We start from the raw sequence: 18,296 nt of genomic DNA, 5'->3' as shown, positions 1-18,296 counted from the left end.
AGAACGAGAAACAGACACATTCGCTGCCCGCAACCAACTTACAGTCTACGAGGGGAGACGGACGGCGATCGAAATAAACAGATGACAGATTCGGACAAGGTGGGATGGGGGAGGCATGAAGGGAGCGGGTCACGGCCACGCAGGTGGGAGCGGGAGAGGGAAAGAGGGGATCAGTCGGAGACGGTCAAGTCGGAATGGGCTAATTCGGCTGTATTGTACTCTTCCAAATGATGGATACGGTAATAAAAATAATAACGTAGGCATTTGTTAAGCGCTTCCTATGTGCCGAGCACTGTCCTAAGCGCTGGGGGAGATACAGGGTCATCAGGGTATCCCACGTGGGGCTCCCAGTCTTCATTCCCATTTTCCAGGGGAGGTCACTGAGGCACCGAGAAGCGAAGTGACTCGCCCACAGTCGCCCAGCTGACGGGTGGCGGAGCCGGCATTCGCACCCATGGCCGCTGACTCCTAGGCCCGCGATCTTTCCACTGAGCCACGTACTCCGCCCGTAGTTAAGCCCTGAATAAACACCACTGACTGCTATAATCCCGGCCCTTGCCTATAAATAGGAAGAATGTCATTCCCCGGCAGACTTATTTTTAGTCTCGGGTGAGGAGCGGAAACACACCGAGAAGAACCACTTCTAAAAAGTCCACCGCAAAGTCTCTCTGGAGCAAAACAGACGCGTTACCAGGAGAAGAAGAAGGAAAAAACCACCCAAAAAAGAGGATAACAGCTCCCGCGGGGAAGGATCTCACTTTTCCCGTCTCACTGGGTCGGCTGGACGACGTCCCCGTCCCCCCGTCGCATCCAAGAAGGAAGGATCTGGCCTCTCAAAGAGAACAAGGGAAGCCGCGCGGCTCGGTGGCAAGAGCCCGGGCTTGGGAGTCGGAGATCCTGGGTTCGAATCCCCGCTCTGCCACTTGTCAGCTGTGTGACGGTGGGCAGGTCACTTCACTTCTCTGTGCCTCATTTACCTCATCTGTAAAATGGGGATTGAGACCGTAAGCCCCACGTGGGACAACCTGATGAACCTGTATCTCCCCCAGCACTCGGTATAGTGCTCGGCACATAGTAGGCGCTTAACAAATCCAAATGCCATAATTATCATCGTTGATTATATAGAAAAAAAGAGAAAAAAACGGGGCGGCGAGTCGCATGCCCAAAATGACGGATTTGCCTGCCCCAAGCTGCACGTGGGCAGGGAATGTGTCCGTTTAGTGTTGTACGCTCCCAAGCGCTTAGTCCAGTGCTCTGAACACAGCGGGAAGCAGCGCGGCTCGGTGGGAAGAGCCCGGGCTTGTGCGTCAGAGGTCACGTGTCCTAATCCCGGCTCCGCCGCTTGACAGCTGTGTGACCTTGGGCAAGTCACTTCATTTCCTCCAGGCCTCAGTTTCCTCATCTGTAAAATGGGGATGAAGACTGTGAGCCTCACGTGGGACAACCCGATTACCCTGTATCTACCCCAGCGCTTGGAGAACAGTGCTTGGCACATAGTAAGCCCTGAACAAATACAAATACCGTAACGATTATTAATTATATAGGAAAAAAAACGGGGCAGCGAGTCACATGCCCAAAATGACCGATTTGCCCGCCTCAGGCTGCATGCGGGCAGGGAATGTGTGTGTTTAATAATAATATTGGTATCTGTTAAGCACTCACTATGTGCAGAGCACCGGTCTAAGCGCTGGGGGAGATACGGGGTCATCGGGTTGTCCCACGTGAGGCTCACGGTCGTCATCCCGTTTTACAGACGAGGGAACTGAGGCCCAGAGAAGTGAAGTGACTTGCCCACGATCACCCAGCTGACAAGTGGCAGAGCCGGGATTCGACCCATGACCTCCTTCCCCTGAGCCACGCTGTTTAGTGTTGTACGCGCCCAAGCGCTTAGCACAGTGCTCCGGACAGAGTAGGCGCTCAATAGATACAACCGACCGACCACCTTGAAATCGGCTGCAGGCCCGGGGGGCTCTAACGTCCACAAAAAGGGGGTCGGGCAGTTCAGGGCTTCCCGGAGCCCGTGACGGCCAGAGCCGGGCGATAATAAATGAGCAGAGGGACGCCGGTGGACACCGCCCCCCCAACCCCGGGCTTCCCCGGGGGTCCGACTACTTACTGATCGGAATTAGCGGCCAACTTGTTATGCTCGTGGATGGTTTCCTGGACGCACTCCTCAAGCATGCGTACGTGACTGTCACTGCGAGGCAAAAAAGAAGACGGAATGACCGGAAAGGCTCAGATCGCCCCCTTTCCCCTCCCCTGCCGCTCCCGCGCGGGGTCTCGAGCGGACGTGCTGAGGAGCGGCGGCGGCCTCGTGGGAAGAGCCCGGGCCCGGGAACCAGGAGGACCTGGGTTCGGATCCCGGCTCCGCCGCTTGTCTGCTTGGGTCGCCTTGGGCGTCGCCTCGGTCAACTCATCGGTAGAATGGGGGGGTGAAGACTGCGAGCCCCGTGAGGGACGGGGACCGGATCTCACCTGATTGCTCCGTATGATAATAATAATAATGTTGGCATTTGTTAAGCGCTTACTCTGTGCAGAGCACTGTTCTAAGCGCTGGGGGAGATTCAGGGTCATCAGGTTGTCCCACGTGAGGCTCACTCACAGTCTTCATCCCCATTTTCCAGATGAGGCCACCGAGGCCGAGAGAAGTGAAGTGACTTGCCCACAGTCACACAGCTGACGAGTGGCGGAGCCGGAATTCGAACCCATGACCTCTGGCTCCCAAGCCCGGGCTCTTTCCACTGAGCCACGCTGCTTCTCTATATCTACTCCAGAGCTCAGAACTGCGCTTTTGTATATATTTTTTCATCTGTATGCATTACTTATTACCCTAATTATTTTGCTTATGGGGTGTCCATCTCCTCGATTCTATTTACCTCGATGTTGTTGTCTTGTTTTTGTTTTGTTCTCTTTTGCTTTGCTGTCTGTCTCCCCCATTGAGAATGTGAGCCCGTCACCGGGCAGAGATCGTCTCTACCTGTTGCCGAATTGTCCATTCCAAGCGCTTAGTCCAGTGCTCTGCACATAGTAAGCGCTCAATCAATACTCTTGAATGAATGGTCTTGTTTTTCTTATGTTCTGTTTTGCTGTGCCGTCCGTCTCCCCTGTTTGGACTGCGAGCTCGTCATTGGGCAGGGATCGTCTCTACCTGTTGCCGAACTGTCCATTCCAAGCGCTTAGTCCAGTGCTCTGCACATAGTAAGCGCTCAATCAATACTATTGAATGAATTGTCTTGTTTCTGTTTTGTTCTGCTCTGCCGTCCGTCTCCCCGGTTTACACTGCGAGCCCGTCACCGGGCAGGGATCGTCTCTATCTGTTGCCGAATTGTCCATTCCAAGCGCTTAGTCCAGTGCTCTGCACATAGTAAGCGCTCGATAAATACGACTGAATGAAGGTCTTAACGAATACCATCTTCCCCGTCATCGATATTTTTACTCTGTTTACTACCTCCCTCCTACTGACGCTGGGCACTCTAGACCGGAAGCCCGTTGTGGGCAGGGAATGCGTCCGCTTATTCTTGTTCTGCACTCTCCCAAAGTGCTTAGTACAGTGTTCCGCGCACCGTAAGCGCTCAAGAAATCCGACCGAATGAATCAATGAAAGGTGGTGGTCGTTTCCACCCTGACCGCCTATCCCAGAGCTTAGCACAATGCTTGGCGCGTAGTTGAGCGCTTAACAAATGCCGTGCTTATTATTATTAGTTCTAAGGAAGCCTCGGCGACCGGGGTTCAAAACGTACCCGAGGCAGTCACGGGTTTCGGTGGAAATCCCAAGTGTCTTAAGAGTTCGGGGCAGAATCCAAGACATAATTTCCGATTCTGGGAAGCAGCAGAGCTCGGGAGTCAGAGGACCCGGGTTCTAATCCTGGTCTGCCGCTGGTCTCGGGACCGGCAGCTCCTTATGGGTAGGGAACGTGTGGGCTAATTCTCTTTTACTCTGCTCTCCCAAGTGCTTAATGCAGTGCTCTGCACATAGGAAGCGCTCACTAGACACCGCCGATTGACTCTCTGTTGGGTGACCTGGGGCAGGGTACTTCAGTTCTCTGTGCCTCGGTTTCCTCATCTGTAAAATGGGGATTCGGTGCCTCCCACTCAGACTGTGAGCCCCACGAGGGCCAGGATCTAACCTGACAATCTCGACTCTGCCCCAGCGCTTACTACAGTGCCCGGCACATAGTTAGCGCATAATGAATACGATCGCTGTTATTAAGAAGCAGCGTGGCTCAGTGGCAAGAGCCCGGGCTTGGGAGTCAGAGGTCGTGGGTTCGAATCCCGGCTCCGCCCCTTGTCTGCTGGGTGACCTGGGGCAAGGCACTGCGCTTCTCTGGGCCTCAGTTCCCTCAGCTGTAAAATGGCGATTGAGACTGTGAGCCTCACGTGGGACCACCTGATTCCCTTGCATCTACCCCAGTGCTTGGCACACAGTAAGCGCTCAACAAATATCATCGTTATTATTATTACCCCAGCGCTTAGAACAGTATTCCGCACGTAGTAGGCGCTTAAGAAATACCTGATTATTATTATTACTAGTACTGCTATTCTCACTAATCGGATGAATAAATTGGACTCCCTCCTACTTCAAAGGAAGCCAAGCCCAACGCCCAAGATGGCGCTCCCTCTAGACCGTAAACTCGTTGTGGGCAGGGAACGTTCTGTCGTTCTGTACTCTCCCAAGCGCTTAGGACAGTGCTCTGCACGCAACAAGCCTTCCAGAAATATCAACGATAACCATGACCATTCATTCATTCACTCATTCAATCGTATTTATTGAGCGCTTACTGTGTGCAGAGCACTGTCCTGAGCGCTTGGAATGGACAGTTCGGCAACAGATAGACACGGGAAGCGGAAAGACGACTTGGGGTCAGTTGTCTCTGTTTTCCGGCCCCGGTTCGCGGGGGCCGGAGATCCAGCCCGAGCCGCGGCCCGGAAAGACCGCCCGGCGTCAGTGACGCCGACCGCCCGGGCGGGTGGATCGCCGCCGAGGAACATCCCGTTGCCGAATGGTAATGATGATAATAATAATAATAATGGCATCTGTTAAGCGCTTACTATGGGCAAAGCACCGTTCTAAGCGCTGGAGGGGATACAAGGCGATCGGGTGGTCCCACGCGGGGCTCTCGTTCTTCATCCCCGTTTTACAGATGAGGGAACTGAGGCACCGAGAAGTGAAGCGACTCGCCCCAAGTCACCCGGCTGACAAGCGGCGGAGCCCGGATTAGAACCCAAGCCCGGGCTCTTTCCACTGAGCCACGCTGCTCCTCCTTTCCGGGCGCTCGGCACAGCACAGAGCAAGCGCTCGAGAAACGCGGCCGAACGGCCGAACATACCTCTTGGCGTTGGTGATGCAGATGATCCGGCCGCGGTTTCCCACCCGCTCCGCGTTCTCCATGAGGACGGTGCGCGCCTCGTGCTGGTATTCCGTGATCTTGCACAGGCTCTCCACGGCGGCCACCAGGCCGTGCAGAATGCTGCAGCACTCGGGGTCGGCGCGCGGGTTCGGGGGCCCCACCGCCGCGAGGGACGCCATTAACTGGTCACCAGAGGGACGCGGAGCGGCGGAGACGGACGGAGGGACGGGGAGACACGGACGGAGACGGAGACGGGGAGGGAGAGACGCACCCGGGCCGCCCGTGAGCTCGAGTCACACCGGCTGCTTCGACGGGCCTGGCGCTCGTCCCGGCCGCCCCGGGAGCTCACCGCGGGAGGGGAACGTGCCCGCCCAACTCCATAATAACGTTGGTATCTGTCGAGCGCTTACTATGTGCAGGGCACCGTTCTGAGCACTGGGGAGATACAGGGTCATCAGGCTGGGGCTGAAATGAACCTAAGAAATCTGCGCCAACACAGCACAGTAAGCCACGCCGGTCACTGACGCTCCGGAAATGCAGCAAATTGAATAACCCGGGCTTCTCACCTTCAGGCAATAATAATAGTAATTACGGTATTGCTTAAGCGCTTACTATGGGCAGAGCACTGTTCGAAGCACTGGGGTAGATACAGGGTCAACAGATTATCCCACGTGGGGCTCACATTTTTTTTTTAAATCCCCATTTTTACAGATGAGGTAACTGAGGCCCAGAGAAGTTGTGAGTTGCCCAAGGTCACACAGCAGACAAGTGGCGGAAGCAGGATTAGAACCCATGACTTTTGCCTCCCAGGCCCAGGCTCTTTCCACAGAGCCACACTGCTTCTCTCAAGACATGACCTTGGGCGAGTCACTTCACTTCTCTGGGCCTCAGTTACCTCATCTGAAAAATGGCAGTTAAATCCCCCTCCCTCCTATTTGGACTGGGAGCCCCGTGGGTCCCACCCGATTAACCTGTACCTGGTGCTTAGAACAGTGCTTGGCACACTCTAAGCTATTATTACTATCAGGCATGTGCCCCGCCCACAAGAAACTTTCAGACTAGAGGAGAACGCGGACGTTAAAATAAATCATGGCTGTGGTCACAAGTGTTGTGAGGCTGAGGGTGGTGTGAAGAGGTCTTATGGCTAAAACGGAACTTCTCACGGCTAAAAGGCAGCGCGGCTCAGTGGAAAGAGCCCGGGCTGAGGAGTCAGAGGTCAAGGGTTCTAATCCTGGCTCCGCCGCCTGTCAGCTGGGTGACTTTGGGCGAGTCACTTTATAATTATGGCACCTGTTAAGCGCTTACTATGGGCAGAGCACTGTTCTAAGTACTAGGTAGAATCAGGATCATCAGATCGTCCCATGCGGGGCTCACATTTTTAATCCCCATTTTTGCAGATGAGGGAACTGAGGCACGGAGAAGTGAAGCGACTTGCCCAAGGTCGCACAGCAGACAAGTGGCAGATCTGGGATTAGAACCCACGACCTCTCTCAAGCCCAGGCTCTTTCCACTAAACCACACTGCTTCTCCGGGCCTCAGTTCCCTCATCTGTAATATGGGGATGAAGACGAGGGATAACCTGATGACCCTTTATCTCCCCCAGCGCTTAGAACAGTAGTAAGCACATAGTAAGGGCTTAACAAATACCAACACTATTATTATTATTACTAAAGCTAAGATCTTCTCTTCCCACCCAAACTGGGCCCTCCCGGTCACTTTCCCGTCACAGTTGACGGCACCACCCTCCCTCTTGCCTCCCAAGCCCGCAACCTCGACCTCATCCTCGACTCCCCCCTCTCGTCGCACCCACGTATCCGAGCCATCGCTAAATCCCGTCGGTTCGACCGTCACCACGCGACCGAAACGCGCCCCTTCCTCTCCGTCCACATTACCGCCGGCCCTTCTCCCGGCCGGCCCCGATCACCGTCTCGGCCTCCCGCCTCTCCCCGCTCCAGTCCCCCCTCCGTTCTGCCGCCCCCGTCGTTTTCCTTCGAAAACCTTCAGGCCGGGTCTCCCCCCGCCTCAGGAAGTCCGGGGGCGGCCCATCCACCTCCGCATCGGACAGACACTCTTCCTCACCGTGGGCTTTGAAGCCGTCCGCCACCTCGTCCCCTCCCACCTCACCTCGCTCCTCTCGCACTCCGACCCGGCCCGCCCGCTTTGTTCCTCTAACGCCGACCTTCTCCCTGTCCCTCCACCTCGTCTAGCTCCCCGCCGACCTCTCGCCCACGTCCTGCCTCTGGCCCGGAACGCCCTCCCTCCTCCTGATAGATAATTTCTCTCTCCCGTTACAAAACCTCACTGAAGGCCCATCTCCTCCAAGAAGCCTTCCCTGACTAAGCCCTCCTCCCCTCTTCTCCCACTCCCTACTGCGCCGCTCTCAATTGCTCCTTCGCTCATCCTCCCTCCCACCCCATAGCATATATCTGTCATTTACTTATCTACCTCTGTATTTATCTGCCTCCCCCGGCTGAGCGGCGGCGGCCCGGGAGAGATTCGAGGGCGGAGACTCGAGTTTACCGCGGGGAAGGCGGCGATGGGAAACCGCTTCCCGATTTTCCCCAAGAAAACTCCCCGGATCCGCTGCCGGGACGACGGCAGATGGAGAGCGGGGCGTTCGGGGAGAGATGCGTCCGTGGTGTCGCTATGGGTCGGTGAATATTTGATGGCGTAAGACAACAATATCTGCCTCCCCGTCTAGACTGTGAGCTCACTGTGAACGGAAATGTGTCCGTCTGTGGTTACACTCTACTCTCCCAACGCTTAATACGGTGCTCTGCACACAGTAAGCGCTCAATAAAGACGACTGAATGAATATCAAGCGCTTGAGGGGGACAAATCCAAGTCCCGCCTCTTCCTGAATTAGGCAAGAACAAAGTACTCACGAAACCCAGATGGGAAGACGCTTTCAATGAAAAAGAGGTTCCCTCCCTCCCTCCGCACTTCAAGAAGGAAACTTACCTCTTGCAAATTTTGGTCTTCTTGTGTCCAGGAATTTAAAACATGAGGCCCAGAGTCACTGACGATGAAATTCACCTAGAGGGATATAAAACAGTGCTCGCTAAACACCACGCCACGGGACCGAGGGCATTTCTACTCCAAGCCCCCTTCCATCGCGGGGAGCTTACAAAACGCTTCCCGCTGCATTTCATTCAAGACACTGACTTCCCGGGCATCTGTTTTTCGGTAAAAGGATCGGGGAGCGAAAGAGTATTAGAAAGAGCCCGTGATGAGGAGTCAGAGGTCGTGGGTTCTAATCCCGGCTCCGCCGCTTGTCAGCTGGGTGACTCTGGGCGAGCCACTTCACTTCTCCGGGCCTCGGTGACCTCATCTGGAAAATGGGGATTCAAACTGTGAGCCCCACATGGGACAACCTGATCACCTTCTATCCCCCCCAGCGTTTAGAACAGTGCCTTGCACATAGTAAGCGCTTAACAAATGCCATCATCAATTAATTAACGAAAGGAGTGTCAAGAGCTCTGTGGAGGGGTCCGGGAATCGGAGTTATAGAGGAGGTCAGACTCTATTGACCCTTAGTTTTTTTTTTTGGCCGGGGTGGCGGGGGAAGGAAGCGTTGGGGGCCGGTTCCTGAAAGCCTACTTGGCCTAATGCGCAGAGTCCGGGCCTGGGAGTCCGAAGAACCTGCGTTCTAATCCTGGCTCTGCCACTTGTCTGCTGTGTGACCTTAATTAATGTTGGCATTTGTTAAGCGCTTACTATGTGCAGAGCACCGTTCTAAGCGCTGGGGGAGATACAGGGTCATCAGGTTGTCCCACGGGAGGCTCACAGTCTTCAACCCTTCGCTTCTCCGTCCCTCGGTTCCCCCGTCTGTAAAACGGGGGTGAAGACTGTGAGCCCACCGTGGGGCACGGACTGTGTCCAACCTGATAATCTCATATCCACGCCAGCGCTCGGAACAGCGCTTGACACATAGTAAGCGCTTAAAAATACTATTATTATTCCTGGAGCCACACTGTTTCTCCCAGAGGATTTATGCTGGCCCTCTGGACTCCATTTTCTACTTTTTTTGTCCATCGCTGCATCTTTGGCCCCTGGCCGATCGTCTCAAAGCATTAGCGAGAGAGCTGCTTCGCCAAACTTGCCGCTTGCTATTTTCCCAGCAAGCACCCTTAAATAATAATAATAATAATAATGTTGGTATTTGTTAAGCGCTTACTATGTGCCGAGCACCGTTCTAAGCGCTAGGGGAGATACAGGGTCATCAGATTGTCGCATATGAGGCTCCCAGTCTTCATCCCTATTTTACGAATGAGGTACCTGAGGCCCAGAGAAGTGAAGCGACTTGCCCACGGTCACACAGCTGACAAGTGGCAGAGCCGGGATTCGAACCCATGATCTCTGATTCCCAAGCCCGGGCTCTTTCCACTGAGCCACGCTGCTTAAAGAAACTGGGCAGGGGCCCAAAGACAATCGAAAAACATCCTATTTTTGGTCAAAAAAACCTTTCTTCCTCATAAAGACGGATGGCTCTACTGCCCTAAAAGGAGTCTCACATGGGGGACGCTATCGAATCCTGCTGAACTGAGAACGATATAACAGATTGGTAGAGAGAGAAGCAGCGTGGCATAATAATAATAATAATAATAATAATAATGTTGGTATTTGTTAAGCGCTCACTATGTGCCGAGCACTGTTCTAAGCGCTGGGGGAGATACAGGGTCATCAGGTTGTCCCACAAGAGGCTCCCAGTCTTCATTCCCATTTTACACATGAGGTCACAGAGGCCCAGAGAAGTGAAGTGACTTGCCCACAGTCACACAGCTGACAAGCGGCAGAGCCGGGAGTCGAACCCCTGACCTGTGACTCCCAAGCCCAGGCTCTTTCCACTGAGCCACGCTGCTTCCCGATAGTGCACGGGCCTGGGAGTCGCAAGGCCTTGGGTTCTAATCCCGGCCCTGCCACCTGTCTCCTGTGCGACCTGGGGAAGTCACTTCACTTCTCTGGGCCTCAGTGACCTCATCTGGAAAATGGGGATTGAGACCGGGAGCCCCACGAGGGACAGGGATGGTGTCCGACCGGCTTTTCCTGTATCCATCCCAGTGCTTAGTACAGTGCCTGGCACAGAGTAGGCGCTTAACAAATGCCATCAGTATTATTATTATTAATACTGGATGGAGCGGGGGCCTGGGAGCCAGAAGGACCTGAAGTCCTGACCCCCGCTCCGCCACGTATCTGCTGCGTGACTTTGGGTTAGTCCCTTCACTTCTGGGGGCCTCGGTTCCCTCACGGGGATGTCCCGCGTGGGACAGAGACTGTGACCGTCCCGATTATCCTCTATCTACCCCAGCGCTCAGTCCAGTGCCTGGGACACAGTGAGCGCTTAACAGGTACCGTTAAAAAATAAAAAATCCAGGATGGCCCCCTTGTTCAACCTTCGCTGTGCACGTTTTGGGCGTTCATTCTAAACAGAAAAGTTTCTATAACCTTTTCTGCGTGAAGGAAAAACGCCCAACGCCTAAAGCCGAAGCGGCGTGGCTCAGTGGAAAGAGCCCGGGCTGGGGAGTCAGGGGTCAGGGGTTCGAATCCCGGCTCTGCCGCTTGTCAGCTGGGTGACTGTGGGCAAGTCACTTCACTTCTCGGGGCCTCAGTGACCTCATCTGCAAACTGGGGATGAAGACTGGGAGCCTCACGTGGGTCAACCTGATGACCCTGTGTCTCCCCCGGCGCTTAGAACAGTGTTCGGCACATAGTAAGCGCTTAAATACCAACATCATCATTATTACTATTATAATTAAAGCACTCTCCCAAAGATTTGGAAGCATCTAGAGGATTTTGGGTAAAGACTTACCAATTTTTTAAAGGGAAATATGTCATACATGATTCTGCAGTATTCCATGGAGGACTCTACCGAGCAGGTCCACAGCGACTTGGATATGGGGGCCAGGGGAATGATTCCTTGGGTTCTGTTCTTCACCAGCATGTCAAACTCCACATGCTGCCGGCACGATTCCGCCATGTACGGGCAGTGATCCACCACGAACACCGTTTTGTGAGACTCGGAGAAAATTTTCATTTTTGCCCTAAAACGCAACGGGAGAATGGGAGTGAGATGACAGGTGGAGCGAAAATCAAAGTTCTAAAAACAATCTCAGTGAATCGTTATGGCATTAATTGAGCGCTTACTGGGGCGTAGAGCACTGCATTAAGTGACGGGAAGCAACGCGGCCTAATGGAAAGGGCCCGGGGCCTGGGAGTCGGAGGACCTGGGCTCTAATCCCGGCTCCGCCGGTTAATAATGATAATGTTGGTATTTGTTAAGCGCTTATTACGTGCAGAGCACTGTTCTAAGAGCTGGGGTAGACACAGGGGAATCAGGTTGTCCCACGTGGGGCTCACAGTCTTAATCCCCATTTTACAGATGACGGAACTGAGACCCAGTGAAGTGACTTGCCCACAGTCACACAGCTGACAAGTGGCAGAGCCGGGATTCGAACCCATGACCTCTGACTCCAAAGCCCGTGCTCTTTCCACTGAGCCACGCTGCTTCTCCAGAGCAGCCGGTTGCCTGCTCTGTGACCTCGGGCAAGACAATTCCCTTCTCTGTGCCTCGGTTTCCTCAACTTTAAATGGGGGTTCCATACCTGGTCTCCCTCCTACTTACACGGGGAGCCCCACGTGGGACGGGGGCTGTTTCTGACCTGATTATATCTACCCCAGAGCCTGGAACAGTGCTGGACACAGACTATGCGCTTAACAAGAACTTATAATAATAATAATAATAATAATAATGTTGGCATTTGTTAAGCGCTTACTATGTGCCAAGCACTGTTCTAAGCGCCGGGGAGGATACAAGGCCATCAGGTTGTCCCACGTGGGGCTCACATGAGAAGCAGCGTGGCTCAGTGGAAAGAGCACGGGCCCTGGAATCAGGACTCATGAGTTCGAATCCCAGCTCTGCCACTTGTCGGCTGTGTGACTGTGGGCGAGTCACTTAACTTCTTTGTGCCTCAGTTCCCTCATCTGTAAAATGGGGATTAAGACTGTGAGCCCCACGTGGGACAACCTGACTCCCCTATGTCTACCCCAGCACTTAGAACAGTGCTTGGCACATAGTAAGCGCTTAACAAATACCAACATTATTATTATTATTATTATTATTATTATTATTAATCCCCATTTTACAGTTGAGGGAACTGAGGCCCAGAGAAGTGACTTGCCCAAAGTCGCAGAGCTGACGAGCGGCGGAGCCGGGATTTGAACCCATGACCTCTGAGCCCGTGCTCTTTCCACTGAGCCACGCTGCTTCTCTACTAATAATTTGGGTGTCGTTTTTCCCCAGAGGAGATTCTTGCTCGCTTGAGACTGTGAGCCCCAGATGGGGCAGGGACTGTGTCCAATTCAATTTGCAACTATCCACCCCGATGCCCGGTTCAGTGCCTGGCACAGAGTAAGCCCTTAGCAAACGCCACAGTTTTACCGATGAGAGAACTGAGGCACAGAGAGATGAAGCGACTTGCCCGAGGTCACACAGCAGACAAGTGGCGGAGTCAGGATTAGAACCGGCGACCTAGTGAGCGCTTACTGTGTGCAGAGCGCTGCCCCGAGTGCTTGGGAGAGTACGACACAACCGTAAACGGGGCGCATTACCTGCCCACAGTGGGTTTACAATCTAGAGGGAGAGACATTAATAGGAATAAATGACAGATATGGACATACATCCTGTGGGGCTGGGACGCGGGGATGAATGCCTCACTACTTGTTTTGTGGTCTGTTCCCCCCCTTTGAGACTGTGAACCCGTTGTCGGGCAGGGATCGTCTCTATCTTTGCCGAACCGTACATTCCAAGCGTTTAGTACAGTGCTCCACGTCCTCCCGCCGTCCCGGAACGCCCTCCCTCCTCACCTCCGCCGAACTAACTCTCTTCCCCTCTTCAAAGCCCTACTGAGAGCTCGCCTCCTCCGGGAGGCCTTCCCACACTGAGCTTCTCCTTTTCCCTCTGCTCCCTCTCTATCCCCCCTTCACCTCCCCTCAGCTAAGCCCCCTTTTCCCCCCCTTTCCCTCTGCTCCTCCCCCTCTCCCTTCCCCTCCCCTCAGCACTCTGCTCGTCCGCTCAACCGTATATATTTTCATCACCCTATTTATTTCGTTAATGAGATGTTCATCCCCTTGATTCTATTTACTGCTATTGTTTTCGTCCGTCCGTCTCCCCCGATTAGACCGTAAGCCCGTCAAAGGGCGGGGACTGTCTCTACCTGTTGCCGAATTGTCCGATCCAAGCGCGTAGTTCAGTGCTCTGCACATAGTAAGCGCTCAATAAATACTATTGAATGAATGAATGAATGCTCTGTACATAGTAAGTGCTCAATAAATACGACTGAATGAGTGACTGAAGACAGCAGGTCAGGGTGACGCAGAAGGGACAGGATGAAGCGGAAAGGAGGGTTTCGTCGGAGAGGGGAACGTGTCTAGCGGCCCTGCTGTACTGTACAATCCCGACTGCTGAGTACAGTGCTCTGCACACAGCAAGTGCTCAATAAATACCACCGACTGATTGCGGTGAGGGGTGTTCAGACGCCATCGGTTGAGAGGAAAAAGACTTGTATTACTAATAATAATAATAATGTTGGCATTTGTTAAGCGCTTACTATGTGCAGAGCATGATTGAGGTGAGGGGTGTTCCGACGCCATTGGTTGAGAGGAAAAAGACACGCTCTAATAATAATAATCATGTTGGTATTTGTTAAGCGCTTACTCTGTGTAGAGCACTGTTCTAAGCGCTGAGGTAGATACAGGGTCATTGGGTTGTCCCACGTGGGGCTCACAGTCTTCATCCCCATTTGACAGATGAGGGAACTGAGGCCCAGAGAAGTGAAGTGACTTGCCCACAGTCACCCAGCTGAGAGGTGGCAGAGCCGGGATTCGAACCCACGACCTCTGGCTCCCAAGCCCGGGCTCTTTCCACTGCGCCACGCTGCTAGGGCCAGCAGATCCTGCGCTCGAGGTGTTCTCGCTGGAGCGGCGCCGGCCTTGCCCCGAGCCGTCCACACTCTCTGGCCTCGTCCCCGCTGAGCCCCGTGGCCCGGGCAACGGGGTGGCTGGGAGGGAGGACCGGGGGGGCAGGCGGTGGTCAGAGAGCTCACCTCCTCCAAGAGGCCTTCCCAGATTGAGCTTCCCCTCTGCTCCCTCTCTGCTCCCCCTTCACCTCCCCTCAGCTAAGCCCCCTTTCCCTCTGCTCCTCCCCCCTCCCTTCCCTTCCCCCCTGCACTGTGCTCATTTGTAGATATTTTTATTACCCTATTTATTTTGTTAATGAGGTGTCCATCTCCTTGATTCTATTTATTATGATTAAGTTGTCTTGTTTTTGTCCGTCTGTCTCCCCCCAGTTAGACTGTGAGCCCGTCGATGGGCAGGGATGGTCTCTCTCTGTTGCCGAATTGTCCATTCCAAGCGCTTAGCCCAGTGCTCCGCACATAGTAAGTGCTCAATAGATACTATTGAATGAATGAAAGGATCGTTCGGAGCCACTCTGACTGTTCAACAGCAACAGCCATCACGGTTCCATTCTCCAAGGGGCAGGCTAGCCTCCAGTGAGCACAATAATAACGTTGCCATTTGTTAAGCGCTTACTATGTGCAGAGCACTGTTCATTCATTCATTCATTCAATAGTATTTATTGAGCGCTTACTATGTGCAGAGCACTGTACTAAGCGCTTGGGATGAACAAGTCGGCAACAGATAGAGACAGTCCCTGCCGTTTGACGGGCTTACGGTCTAATCGGGGGAGACGGACAGACGAGAACAATGGCACTAAACAGCGTCAAGGGGAAGAACATCTCGTAAAAACAATGGCAACTAAATAGAATCAAGGCGATGTACAATTCATTAACAAAATAAATAGGGTAACGAAAATACCCTAAGCGCTTGGGTAGATACAGGGTAATCAGGTCGTCCCAGTTAATCCCCATGTTACAGAGGAGGTAACTGAGGCACAGAGAAGTGAAATGACTTGCCCACAGTTAATCCCCATGTTACAGAGGAGGTAACTGAGGCCCAGAGAAGTGAAGGGACTTGCCCACAGTCACCCAGCTGACGAGTGGCAGAGCCAGGATTCGAACCCATGACCTCGGACTCCCAAGCCCGGGCTCTTTCCACTGAGCCACGTTGCTTCTCATTCCCCCGGGGCTCAACTCAGACTCACTTTTACCCGAAAACAAAAGGCCCCGAAGAGACTGTCTTTGCACGGCTACGAGAGCAGACCTGCTGGTGCCGGGTGATACATCAACCACTAACACCTGCCCAATTTAGATGGGAACTCCAACTCTGCAAAACGTTCCCGACGATAAACAGTTACCCCACAACAGTCCGGCCGTTTCCTAATAGTCTCAGCGACAACTGATCCCTGAAATCCATAAATAATAATAATTATGGCATCTGTTAAGCGCTTATTCTGTACAGAGCTGGGAGAGATACGGGGTCATCAGATTGTCCCACATTTTTGAATCCCCATTTTTACAGATGAGGTCACTGAAGCCCAGAGAAGAGAAGTGAGTTGCCCCAGGTCACACAGCAGACAAGTGGCGGAGCCGGGATTCGAGCCCACCACCTCTGACTCCCAAGCCCGGGCTCTTTCCACTAAGCCACGCTGCTTCTCTATAAATACCATCATCCTTTAACCTTATTTTATCAGAGCTGCTTACTAGCAATGAAACTGAGCGTTATCTTTAATAATAACGCTGGTATTTGTTAAGCGCTTACTATGTGCCGAGCACCGTTCTAAGCGCTGGGGGAGATCCAGGGTCATCAGGTTATCCCACGTGAGGCTCACAGTTAATCCCCATTTTACAGATGAGGTCACTGAGACACAGAGAAGTGAAGTGACTTGCCCACAGTCACACAGCTGATGAGTGGCTGAGCCGGGAGTCGAACCCATGGCCTCTGACTCCGAAGCCCGGGTTCTTTCCACTGAGCCACGCTGCTTCCCTTTATCTTTTATTTCCAACCATCGTCTGACTCCAGGGCTAATGACCGATGACCCGGATAAAGGGCGGACTAGCAGGAGCCATAACCAGAGGCAGAAGCCCAAACAATCCAGACACCCGAGAGTGAAACCCTGCATAAGTGGCGGTTTCCAGCAAGAATGGACAATATAATAATAATAACGTTGGTATTTGTTACTACGTGCTTACTACGTGCCGAGCACTGTTCTAAGCGCTGGGGGAGATACGGGGTCATCGGGTTGTCCCACGTGGGGCTCACAGTCTTCATCCCCATTCTCCAGATGAGGGAACTGAGGTGCAGAGAAGTGAAGTGACTTGCCCACAGTTTCAAAGCTGCCAAGCGGCAGAGTGGGGATTCGAACCCGTGACCTCTGACTCCCCGGCCCGGGCTCTTGCCACTGAGCCACGCTGCTTCCTATCTCACCTAGAAGACAGTCGGGGGCTTCCCGTGATTAATTTTTACTCTTCACTGGCCACGGCCTCCCCAGTTACCACCTCGGTGCTCCCGGCGAGCCCCACATTCAAACTGGAAAGCCGCGCCGAGGACGGGGATCGCGTCTTCGATCATTTACTGAGTGCTCACTGTATTGTACTAAGCGCCTGGGGGAGTACGATACAACAACCAACGGACACATTCCCCGCCCACAACGAGCAGGGGAGGCAAACGCCAATATAAATAAATAGCCGATATTCATTCATTCATTCATTCAATCGTATTTATTGAGCCCTTACTACGTGCAGAGCACTGGACTAAGCGCTTGGAATGGACAATTCGGCCACAGACAGAGACCATCCCTGCCCAACGACGCTGTGCATGAGCACTGTGAGGTTGGGAGCGGGGGGAATGAATAAAGGGAGCGAGTCGGGACGACGCGGAAGGGAGCGGGAGAAGAGGACAGGAGGGCGCAGTCAGGGAAGGCCTCCTGGAGGAGGTGGGCCTTTGAGAAGGCTTTTGAAGGGGGAGCGAGGAACCGTCTAATTCGAGGAGGGATCTCTCAAGCGCTTAGTACAGTTTCCTGTGTGCACAGTGGGCACTCCACACATACCAGACTGCAATCAAGCTTCAAGATAGTCAGAGTCAAGGCCGCAAACTCAGAACCAACTGAAAACCCTGGGGTTGGGCGCGTTTGGTGCCTAGTGAGAGTTTCAGGTGGGATCCAGGTATTTTACCCGCATGAAGGCCTCCTCCAAGAGCCCGGTCTATTTCCACGGGAGGCCTCGACGTCACGGAGAGGAAGCGGTGCCAGCCTGGGCCTCGTCACGAGGTCCTCTCGGAAATCCTCCGGAGAAGCGGTGGGGCCCGGTGGGCGGATGCCAGCTCCGGGGTCCGACCGGGGGCGGGCTCTCTGTGCCTCGGCTTCCCCGCCTGTAAAACGAGAATTAAATAATAATAATAATAACGATGTCGGTATTTGTTAAGCTCTTACTATGTGCCGAGATCCGGACTAAGCGCTGGGGTAGAGAGAGGGTCATCAGATTGTCCCACGTGAGGCTCACGGTCTTCATCCCCATTTTCCAGAGGAGGGAACTGAGGCCCAGAGAAGTGAAGCGACTTGCCCACAGTCCCACAGCTGACAAGGGGCAGAGCTGGGATTCGATCCCATGACCTCTGACTCCCAAGCCCGGGCTCTTTCCGCTGAGCCACGCCGTTAAGCGCTTACTATGTGCCGAGCACTGGTCTGAACGCTGCGGGAGATAACAGGGGAATGAGGTTGTCCCACGTGGGGCTCACTCTTCATCCCCATTTTCCAGATGAGGGAACTGAGGCACCGAGAAGTCAAGCGGCTTGCCCAAAGTCACCCAGCTGACAGATGGCGGAGCCGGGATTAGACTGTAAACCCGTCAAAGGGCAGGGACTGTATCTGTTACCGATTTGTCCATTCCAAGCGCTTAGTACACTGCTCTGCACACAGTAAGCGCTCAATAAATACTATTGAATGAGTTAGAACCCACGACCTCTGACTCCCAAGCCCGGGCTCTTTCCACTGAG

At 53.6% G+C, this 18,296-nt stretch overlaps 1 protein-coding gene across 2 annotated transcripts in view; it reads right to left on the bottom strand.

Annotated features, from left to right (window-relative positions):
• Nucleotides 1-18,296, bottom strand: part of INTS13 (integrator complex subunit 13) — a 53,060-nt gene that overhangs the window by 32,919 nt on the left and 1,845 nt on the right. For both annotated transcript variants that reach the window (XM_029057785.1, XM_029057788.2), the window contains exons 2-6: nucleotides 17,477-17,672; nucleotides 11,158-11,389; nucleotides 8,310-8,384; nucleotides 5,328-5,530; nucleotides 2,117-2,197 (exon numbers count right to left, since the gene is read on the bottom strand). In XM_029057785.1, the coding sequence (XP_028913618.1) occupies nucleotides 2,117-2,197; nucleotides 5,328-5,530; nucleotides 8,310-8,384; nucleotides 11,158-11,382 (584 nt within the window). In that variant the 5' untranslated portion in view covers nucleotides 11,383-11,389; nucleotides 17,477-17,672. The remainder of the gene's footprint in view (nucleotides 1-2,116; nucleotides 2,198-5,327; nucleotides 5,531-8,309; nucleotides 8,385-11,157; nucleotides 11,390-17,476; nucleotides 17,673-18,296) is intronic.

The sequence above is a fragment of the Ornithorhynchus anatinus genome, chromosome 2 (genome assembly GCF_004115215.2).
Source record: "Ornithorhynchus anatinus isolate Pmale09 chromosome 2, mOrnAna1.pri.v4, whole genome shotgun sequence".
NCBI lineage: Eukaryota > Metazoa > Chordata > Mammalia > Monotremata > Ornithorhynchidae > Ornithorhynchus > Ornithorhynchus anatinus.
Note: the sequence above shows the minus strand (reverse complement) of the source record. Positions and strands in the feature narration are given on the sequence as shown.